Raw genomic sequence first — 11,269 nt, forward strand, 5'->3', positions numbered from 1 at the left:
TTCGAAGTCTTTCACAACCAGAGTCATGTTTAGATGAGCCTCCAAGCTTCATTCATCACAATATACAAATTAAAAAAGAAAGGTGGCAACACAGATGTTGTAACAAGAGTGGGCAAAAGCCTAGAGCAGCCAAAGTCCTATGGGCTGGTCAACAACTAGGCCATGAATCGGAGGCCGGGTAGAGATGATCGGTTCGTTACCTCACCTCTATTAAGTCTTCCCCAGAGCAGCCCCCTACACACTGAAAACTAAGTGGAACGCGGCAGTGATGCTCAACAGGATCTCACGTTTATTATTGAGAAGTGATTAATGGTGAAAAGAAAGGCAACGCCCATTCCTCATTGGCTTAACAAGAAACTGAAGAAACATGTTCACTACACATTTTACAATATTTTTTTTTCCGTCCAAAATTCATTTTCCTGTAAACAAAACAAGTTTTTACCACTGTTCTCAGCTTTCAAATCAAATTAATTCAGACTTAATCTGTAATCTGTATAATGCACAAGAACAGAACATTTCTTAGGACTCCTAGTATTTGACTTTTGAGTAACAAGGGGCCAGAGAAAACAAACCATCCCTTACACACGACCGTGTTGACAATTTCTGTTCGATTCTTCTACGCAAAACAGCCCCCCACCCCTCAAATTCTTCATAAAAATTCCTCTTCTTCCAGTCCAAGGGGGAAAAAATAGATATTCCACGTGCAGCGGTGGAGGTCCAAAAAAAGTCACAACTCGGGGTTCCAAGTGCAAATGTCAAAACCAGGGGGGCGCAAAAGGGGCTGGCAGGAAGGGAGGCGGCAGAATTTAAAAATGAGAGAAAAACAGGCATATGCCTCTTATGGACTTTAAAATCCAGAAAACATAGTAAAAAGACAAAAAACAAAGCGTATGCTCCAAAATCACAACCAAAGCCAAAAGAAAGGGGACAGTGTTTATCTCTACTCTAGCTAGAAGGGATTTTTTTTGTGGTTTTTGTTTTTTTCAGTCCTATGCCTCTGGTGAAACTCCGATACCTTCTTCTGTTTTGTTTTTTTAAACTGCAAGTTCGTAAGAGTCTTTTTTTTCTTTTTGTTTTGTTTTTGAAGTCAATGAAATTAAGAAAAAAAAAGTCCTAATTCTCTCTGCAGTATATATTTTCTTCTTCTCTCTGAAAGATATCCCGAATGCAACCTCTGCTGCAGTCTCTGGGGGAGGGAGAGCCTTTTACTTGACGCGGCCTTGGCGCTCCTGTAGCAGGGAAAGGGGTTGGCGGGGGAGAAAGAGAGAGAGAAAGAAAGTTAGTCCAGAACAACCCTTCCCAATCTCCCAGAATCACGGGGCAATGGGATTTTGTTCCCCAGCATCTCCTACCTGAATAGTTAGGCAGCTATCTAATTTCTGATGGAAACCACCTCTTGACACTCAGTGAACTCTTACAACACGCGTGGTGCATCACAAAGGTCGAATCCGGTTTAAGAAGGCAACGGCTTACGGCTGGTGTCGTGACGCACCGCAGTCACATGCAGCCTTCCAGTTCTTCCCATTTCCCCTTTGTCACGGTTCCCACCATCCCTTCTCTCTGCCTCTTCCTGGCCCTCGTGCCAGCAAAGCCTCTTGCAGAAAGGAAGTGGTAAGGTTGTACAAGTCTGATCACATGAGAAACAGCTCTGACAAATCCAGCCTGCTTTTCCAGTTTTGTGCCACCTGACGGGAGTAACAGGACCAAAAAACAAGGACAGAGAAAGAGCAGCACCGGCAAGGGGTCTCGTTCTCAGAGAGATCTGGGCCCTAGGAGATGGTGGGAAGCTGGTCTGCAGAAAGCAGGTCCCTGAGACAAGTCTCCTGTTCTCAAGCCGGTCGGCAGGCTGGGAATCAATCTAGACATGAAGCAGGGAAGAGGTACAACCCTGCCCTGCACTGACGCTGCCCCACGTGGATTTGTGGCAAAGGCCCATTGCCAAGGGGGTGCAAGTACTCGTGTAGGTCACAGGAGGAGAGAAGACAAAGTGAAAGAGGTACATGTGCCCCAGAACAACCTGCCATCACCTAGCTCAGCCCCTGCGTGTCCTGGCACCATGAAATTCGTGCCTTGCACAGATGTGCGAGTCACAGCAGAAGCTTTTGTTTAAAAAAAAGTGAGTGGGGTGTCACCATGCCGTGTCCACCCAGGCACCAACAGCGGCTTCATGATAGCTCTGAAACCGCAAACCATCCGTCTCACTGCTCCTCACTGGAGGACCTCCCCCTCCCCTAATTCCCAACTGTTTCAAAACTCATCACAATCTCATTCGCCTCTCCGCATCCGCCAAGCCAGCACCCCGCACCCTTCGTTGACATCCTCTACCCCACATCTATGCACCATCAGGGCAGAAGTCTGCAGCCGGCTGAAAACCAGAAGGCTGGTACAGAGCAGAACCGAAAGAGATAGCCAGGGCTGCTGCGTGGACAGGCCCCCTTTTATATTTAGCTCAACTTGAAGATGTTTCACACAGCTGCTACTAAGCTTCCCTCCCCTACCCCAGCCATACAGCGCAGGAGCTCTGCTGCCAAGCTTGCTCCACCGAGGATTATGCATGCAGCAGGCAGACGCTCCCTTACACATGCACCAAGCAGTGTTTAATGAGCAAGACTGCAGGATTTAGTTTTGACGTGCTATCGATATATGGAGTTCTGCCTGATCCTTGTGCCCCACCGCTGACCACGTCTCCATGCAGGCCCTAGTGATCACGTGCCAAAATTCACAGAAAGCTGGAACCTCACCAGAACTATTTTGGACCCTGTTCCTTCCCTCTAGAAGCATTAAAGCACCAGCACGGCTGGCCCACCGGCTCGCACTGGACAATGCCAGCTCCAGATGCTTGTTACACCAGTGTCACCCCCCCTAGCATGGCACACCACAGAGTACATACAGTTCAGTAGAAAAGCACGTTTCCCCAATTTAACCACAACCAAGGAAAACCATTCTTCCACTGGGGTAAGAGTGGCCGTACAGGCAATTAAACCTGTATCGCTTCTTGCATAACCAAGGGATCTTTTCCTGCAGACAAGGCTTGTTCCTCAACCTAAAACAGTAACCGTCTCTCCCCTCTACCACACAGAGAGCAAAGCAAGCAATGCTTTAGGTTCAACACTTCTATCCTGGGAGCATTCAACGCATGGAGCATTGGCTGGGCTATGCCTAGCCACCCTCTGCCTGTGACAAAGCCCTCTCTGATGCTGCACTTGCTGGCATTTCAGCTTTTAGACGAAAAGCGCTGGACTAAAATGCAAGGACTGCTGAGTACACCCAGCAAGTAGCCACAAACAAGTGAAGCAGCTCTAATTCTTTTCATAGGAGAGGTCCGCTCAAGTTCAGGCAGGCTTTATGTGCCCATTTGGAGAGGGAGGGGGGGGGTGGAAAAAAAACCCCTCAGCAAAAGAGTCCCTTAATGGAGAATCAAACTGGGCTTGATCCTAAAGAAAGCCAAATGCTTGAGGGGAAGCCACAAAACAAACTGCGGTTGCCAAGTCCTGTCCTTCTCTGCCTCCTGCTATCCAGCACATTTTGCCAAGCAAGGACAGATGGCAGCATGATGCATCCGTGCAGGAAGAAACCAAAACCCCCCGAGCTCAAGCCTTCGTCTTGGTGGTTTTAAGCCGGCGGCCAGGGCTCCGCAGCACTGTCCCCCCACTCCAGGCTGGAGTGGGAGCGCCCTGGTTTGCCCCACAGATGGTGGCTGCAGTCTCTGCTGAGTCCTTCAGCCAATTAGCTGACCAGATGGACCCACAGCAACCGGTCTAATTAGTCACATCTCCTTCCCTGCTGTGCAAGGAAAGTTACTCCAAAGACCGCAGTGTGGTAAAGAGCAGGGAGCGGGACAGACAGCAGAGAAAAAGGGAGCAAAGGGCTAAGGAACCGTCAATGGGCCCCGAGTCAAGAAAATCCCAGGAAAGGAGAAACAAATGTGATGCAGAAACAGGGGTGCTGGTTGTAGCCATGTTTGTCTTAAGGACACAGGCAGACAAGGGTCTTTGGGTAGATGTGATATCTTTTATTACACCAGCTAGAGTGGGAAAAATGTTCTTTGCAAGCTTTTGGGCACAAACACCCTTCAGCTTACAAAGAACAGTTTTTCCAACTCTTTAGCTGGTCTGATAACAGACTTCACATCTACCCAAAGAACCCCACCATGCAGAAACAGAGCTCCCCTCCTCCCTCACCCCACACACACGCAACCTGGAAAAAGGGACAGACTGGAGAAACAGGAGAAGTAAACTTTACGGCCTGATGTACTGCAAATCTCCTGAATTCAACGCTCAGCATAACAACCTGAAGAAGCCCAAAGAAGTGCCAGTGCCCCATGGACAAAGGCAAGCCTCTGTACTTGCCCAGCCCTGCTGCTTCAAAGAGCAGCCAGAGGACTTGATAACACAGCAGCTGTTCCAACTTGCAGCCCACCAGGCCCTGATAAAGGTCCACGGGAACACGAGAGACTGCTAAAGCAGCCCCCAAATGGGGAGTCTCAAGAAGTGGGTAGGGTGGTGCATACGGCAGGAACCAACTGGTCCTGTCCTATATGTTTGACATACGAGGGACAAACAAAATAGCATAGCATTTCCATGAGCTTAAGCTGCATTTTCCAAAAGACTTGGGTCACTCTTTGTTGATCCAAGGCAGGAGGAAAAGGTCTGAGCTGTCAGTGAATGGTCGGGCCACTGCATGAGAACCCAGGGGCGTCTCAAAGACTATTCAACTCCTCTGGAGATCACACAGCAGTGGCCTGAAGACAGCAGGCTGGTCACAGGGCACTGCCTCATTTCAAGCCACTCAGACCCATGAGTTTCTCACACCTTACTTTTCCATGCGACCGCAGGGATGTCAGACGTTTCGGAGTGACAGAGCGGGGGGCACGTGATGTCGCTGGGATGCGGTCGGCGCTACAGAAGTTGACAAATCCTTGCATTAGGCCATTCTGCCTCCTCTTAGGACACAAATGGGCACATTCTTACCTGTGCAAGCGAGTCCAGCTGAGATTGATGGGAGATGTGCACTCTGCTCCATAGCAGCATTTAGACCATCTTCAACAGCTTTTGCTGGAATAACATTTCCCCCCACCCCAGCTTACAAACATTTTGTTCACTTAGTAATGAAAAGACCTCCCACTTAGCTACGCGAGTGATGGCAGCTGGGCCCACCGGCAATGTCCTGATTCTAGAGGTGCGCTGCCAGGCTCTCCCCAGGATCAGCTAAAAGTGTGCTTATGGTCAGCACAGGGAATGCACTAAAATAGCCCCATGTTATTCTGCTTATCTGTGCAGCTCTGGAGTCTTAATTGTTTGTTTTACAAGCAAAGACAAGTCTACACCATTGTCAGTAGGCAAGGTCCAACAGCTGCAGAAGAGCGTTGCACCCTGTCCTCACAGGCCCACCAGTAAAACCTGCTTCCCTTAAATTACAGATTTTTTTTTTTTACTGCTAGCAACAGATACTGATTAAATGATGAGAACTGCACTCCCTCTTGTAACTGGGCTCCTGACCTTGCAAAAAAATCCATATAGTTACTGTATTAATATCAAGTCTTCATTAAGACTTCTCCCCTTCTCCAACAGCAATTAAAAACTAAGTCAAACCATGATTAAAAAAGGCCCTGCACAGCTGGCCGCCGGGTAACCAGACACAGAGCCATCAGGGAGAATGTATGCCGAAGGCGGACAACCAGGTCGTGGAAGTCCGAACTGCAAGACACTGAAAAGCACTCTACTCTGGCAAGCTTCAACTGGCACCATGGAAAAGGAGGGGAGGTAGGACTCTTAACTGATGCAAAATGCAGAGAACATGATGGCATTTTAATATCAGACCAAGTTTGCAAGAAGGCCTGGCAATTTGCAAGTTCTGGCTTCCTCTTAACAGACAACATCACTTAAGGTTTTCCTAGGTTGCCTTTTACTCTGACATTTAGTCAAGAAACAGATAAGAAGTCATGCAGAGAGAACAGGGAACAGAAAAATGCCAGCACAGAAGTTTGGCTGTAGTCAAATCTTCACTCGTTTATAAATGTATACAGCACCAATTGCTCCAGTAGCTTGGTATTTTACCATCAAACCACCAGCTTTGAGGGGGGATGAGGAGAAGTGAGGAGGGATGGATAAAGGGGATGTCAGAAGGGGTGTCCCAGAAGTCCTGGAAGGACTGAGCTTCTGCATCTGCAGTGGCAGTCATGTGCAGTCGGATGGCCCAAGTCGTGAGAAAGCAGCAGCCAGGCTAAGTCCCATATGACCAACCGACTTTCAGAGCAGCATCAAAACTGATGCAACCCAGTGCAAAAGAAGGACACTACCTCTTTCTTCAGATTATCAAATTTGCATTTTCAAGCAGCGACAAATTCTATTTCTACTCATATTTAGGGAGTACTTCTTGGCAGAAGCTGCTTTCATAGGAAACAAATGGTGTGTGGCCTTAAAGCAACTATAACATGCTGACAACCTCAACTGCCCCATGATACTTCACATTTAACTAGGTGTCCCTTTCCAGTGAAATCCAGTATTTAAAGCCACACGAATATATGGGTAGAATCATAGAAAGTGAGGGTTGGAAGGGACCTTAGGAGGTCAACCCCCTGCTCCAAGTAGGACCATCCTCAACTAGATCATCCCAGCCAAGGCTTTGTCTAGCTAAGTCTTAAAAACCTGGGTGGGTGACTGGTCTCCAAGCAGCTTGCTAGCATACCTTACTAACTAAAAACTAATGCCCATTATGGGAGTTTCTCAGTGGGAACCCAGACTTGTCTCCCAGACTGGCCTTCACACCCAGGCCTGGTATTTCTCTACTTACATTGTGTTTATAGGCAAGATGTGAATTTACAGCTTCCATGTCAAGCTTTTCAGAAAGACAGAAAAACATTTAGGGAGGGGATAAAGAATTCAACAGCCAAGACACCCGTGATCCTTGCAGGGGATGAAAGGACTCTACACAGTCCAAGTTGAGGGAGACTTCCCAGCGCCAACACAAGTTGGTAGCTTTGTGCTAGAGGGGTTTTTTTTTGAATAGCCACCTGGAGATTTTCAAGAATCATCTCTGAAAGTCAACAGGAATAAAACTGACCGAACTAGTCATGCTGCTACTAATGGCCTTGTGCAGAAACATTTTCCTACTGGCTAAACCTCCCTCACAAGGTTTGCTGGCCAGTTGCTACACATCCTAGCTCTCAAGACATTAGGAAAGAGGGAAAAAAACCCTTTTAATTTCAGTTCCTTGTCTTATGTATTTGACAACACATTTTATTTGCACACCATTTTCTTTGCATGTCTTTCAAGGAATATGAATCAGGACTCTATGTAGAGACTTGGTCAAAGCTGAGTTCTCCCCATCCGGTTTTAACAGCATCATTGGCATTTCCCAAGCACCTGTCTTTGAAGGCTAGAGAATGCCCCAAAGAGCATTGCTGTACAATAGTGAGAGTGAAATGACACTCTCCCCTGAAGACCTGACGTCAGGGACTTGTTTGTCACATACAGTGGGTTTAATTACTTTGACTATATTAAGTAATAGCACAGAACAGAAATGTTAGCACTATAGAATCCAGACCACAAAATGGCCTGGAGAGAACAGTGCCATGGTTCAGACCCTCGATTAATGCAAAGCTGACAATGTATTCATTACATCTGCTGGTACACAGTCCAAATGGGGCAGTTGCATTTGAATACCACTGAAGCCTGAATGCTACACCCACCCACACTGAATGTGAGCAAGCACTTCATTCTGCAAGCAAAAGAAACCTAACATTCATTTTAGGATAAGGACAAGCAGCTATGCTCTCTCCCACGTCCATTAACCGTATCAATAATTCAATTCATGAGGTCGAGAAGGGACAGCAATACTCCCTGTGACCTTTTGTATAAATCTTACCGTTTCAGTGGTCTTTGAGAGAGAATCTGGGGGAGGATCAGCCAGGACAAGAAATCTAAATTTCAGCTTAGGTCAAAAGTATGTTTAAGACTTAACACTATAAAAATGTAAATAGCTGAGCGTCAACCAAATTATGACCTTCCATGTGAAGACAATCCTGAGGATATTATCTCAGAGATCTACCGAGGCACTAAGAAATTCTTAAGAGACAGTCACTTTATAGAAAATGTCTTAAAAATATACACCGTATATAATGACTGACAGCCAAGGGAGCAAAACAACTAATACTACTAATTTACAAGGAGGGAAAAGGACTAAGAAGCATTTAAATTTCAAGATTTAATATAAAACACAGGGAGATGAGAATGAAATGCTAAGTGATTTTTATTACCGTTCTATTTTTCAAGGTTTCTACGTTGGTGTTGCAGTACAAACAATGGAGAGCTATGCCGTTATCTCAAACCTGCGCAGTGCTGTCCTTTAACTAAATTCTAACAGTATGAAACTGGAACTGCTGTCTTCATTATGAGCTCTCTCTACAGACTGGCTTGCAAAAACCACCCCCAAATGCTATGTTATTAACTTATCAAATGTATTGTTACATGGCTTATCCTTCAATTAAAGAGCAGCACACTGGGCAGCCACTGACTGGAAAGAGCTACAGTCAACTCTGTTGTAGGGAGCCGCTTGCATAATGACAGTTCTTGTTAACCAGGACCTCCTTGGACAACTTGGCTGCAGTAAAAGCACAGTTGCACTGTTTTAGTTGGCAAATATCCATTTTTTGTGCCACTGAGGATTGGTTTATTAATTTGTAAATCCAGAAGATGGTACAATTATGAGTAGAACAGGAAAGCATCTTGGAAAATAAGGCAGGGGGTCTAATAATTCCAGTTAGCATGTTCAAGCAGCACAAAGGGAAAACAAAAAGAAAGGAAAGAATCCGATGAAATGAATACCTGTCACGCAGCACTTTTACACGAGACATAAAACAGGAAAGTGTCCTTTCACACACTCAACTCCCGTGTGATGCCTGCTAGCAACAAACCAGTTAGGAACAGCTCGTGTAAAGCAATGCCTATTACACTCTGAATACATATGGTTCATATACTTTTATTTTTTGTTCGATTCTCATCAGCTTTAAGCACTGCCATGTAGCCCTCACTTCTGTACTGGGGAGATAAGCCAGGCAACAGAAGAGTGTACATGCCAAGATGCACAGTGTTTCCAGAAAGTGAAATGGCTGACAAACATCCAGCTTTGGAAACAGGCGACTTTCCCCGAGAAATAGCTGCAAGAAAATAATCCGAGGCACAGTGGTCACCCGCAGGTGTGGGATGCATCCTTTGGCCAACGGCTAAGGAACCTCTGCCAGCAGGTTGCCCATGCATCACTGCTTGACGATGTCTTCTAGGAGTCCCTTTTCATGCCAAAATCCCATGAATTTCTGGGGAATCCTGCTTCTAAGCCACACCAAAAACATTCACAAAAGCACCAGGAAGTGGCAGGTGCTGCTGCCTGGGGCTTACAAGGGGGAAATGCCTGACACCCCCAGATCTTAAGGCTTTCATTCTAATTCCTTATTGTATAAATAAACCGGCACCACACCTCTACAAACACCTCCCCACAACACCACTTCAAAGACTGCTGACACCAAACAGGTCAAGTCTGCATTCAGCACTGAAATGGGAGCCAACACACCCCTCAGGCAGACACCAAGAAAAGCTTCCACAAGTTGGCTCTGGCTAACACACCCTGACATTTTTAGGGGATTCCCTCCACCACTGGCTTCTTTGCAGCGTTTGCCAGCTGCTATTTGGCACCTGGTTCACAGTCAGAGATGAAGTCCATTCCCAGTAAGGGGGTAATGGCTTTTCTCCACTCACAACCTGCACTGCATCTGACTCAGCGACCCAGAGGTGAAAGGCGCCGAATCTGACTACGGACATTCAAGAAACACGTTTTAAACTTCTCATTTCCACAACTTAAAGGATCAGTTTCACAAGCCACTGGTCGATTTTAACAGCTGTTAAAGCCCTGCAGTTTAATGCAATTCATTAACTCACTAAAACCCGATGTCATATATTAACTCATTTACTTTATACATCACCGGGCAGTAGGGCGGGAAGGGACCTCACAAGGTCCTTCCATTTTAGGGGTCTTAAAATGGCTTTTGATTATTAGAAATGAAGATCCCATCTTCTAAAAAAACAAACTGATGGAGAACATAGGATAAGAAGAGCCAAAAATGTAACTAAATATTTGTTCTTAAAAGTATCTAGTCTCACTAGTGAAGTTTTCATTTATTCTCAATAAAGTGCTTTGAAGTCACTGGATAAAGAGCATTAAATGCAAAGTAATATACAGATACACATGCATGATAAAGAAAAACAGTCATTTATAGTCTGTCCATCATTTATCACAGCAAACAGGTTAACTACCATTATTTAGGAGGCCCTGGAACTAGCGGCAATGAGCATGAGAGATTAGGAGTCACAGCAAAGATATTCTGTGCTGACAGCTGGCCTCACTGTAGCTAGGTTTTGAGTACAAATACAGCGGATGAGCTTGAGATCCTTGGGTAAACGGCATGGTTAGTGAAGGCATCACTTCAAATTTTGTTAAATTCAAGGAAAAAATAAGAACCAAGAGTGAAGGGGAAAAAAATAGGTTGTTTTTTTTTGCTTTACTCAAAGTGGTTATGTTTTATAGGGCCACCCAAAAAACACAAGAGACATTAGGTAAGAGGACAGTCACCAAAAAAATCACGAGGCTCTGATTCTCCTCTTTGGAACGTGTAAGCTTCTTCCCCCTCCAATATTACAAAACAGCAAGAAATACAAATGGGGTTAAACGAACAAACAAAACCACCTCTCCCTTGGAAACACTACAAGAAAAATATATGTATGTAAGCTACGCCAGGACACATTTCGATGAGAAAGGTGCAGCCCTCAAATATGCCACTCCAACAGAGGGAGGTGACTATTCTCCTGACCCACCAGGTCTCCGCTGCTGAGACACAAGCCGGGGACAAATGGCCCTATCTAGCACATCCCACGTCCTTACTTTGAGACCGCGGCACTTTTGACACCCCCAGCAGCCGCATAGCTCCTCTGGACTCAACCCCAGCTCCAGCGATACCCTGTGCAAAGCGCTCCTTATCAACACGGAGGCAAACATTGCACCTGAATACGCTGGCACTGGAATTAAACAATGCAAACGGTTTTTCTTTTGGATGCCAACTCCCTCAAGTCCATGGAGCCCACACATTCTGGCCAGCGTGTTGACGACTGCCACAGCAACAGGGCACTCACAAAGCAGACATCAAATACAGCCCAGTAGCAAGTGCTTACGATATTACTTCCCTTATTTTCGAGCCAGGAACACAAAAGATGTTGCCATC

The 11,269-nt window shown here is 45.9% G+C and overlaps 1 protein-coding gene across 1 annotated transcript in view; it reads right to left on the minus strand.

The window, feature by feature from the left end:
* Positions 1-266: 266 nt before the first annotated feature.
* The window catches only part of YTHDF2 (YTH N6-methyladenosine RNA binding protein 2), a 20,400-nt gene continuing 9,397 nt past the window's right edge, over positions 267-11,269 (minus strand). Inside the window, exon 3 of the mRNA XM_006031904.3 lies at positions 267-1,229. Within this exon, the coding sequence (XP_006031966.1) occupies positions 1,206-1,229 (24 nt within the window). The 3' untranslated portion in view covers positions 267-1,205. The remainder of the gene's footprint in view (positions 1,230-11,269) is intronic.

Source organism: Alligator sinensis, unplaced genomic scaffold (genome assembly GCF_000455745.1).
Source record: "Alligator sinensis unplaced genomic scaffold, ASM45574v1 scaffold1123_1, whole genome shotgun sequence".
Taxonomy (NCBI): Eukaryota; Metazoa; Chordata; order Crocodylia; family Alligatoridae; genus Alligator; species Alligator sinensis.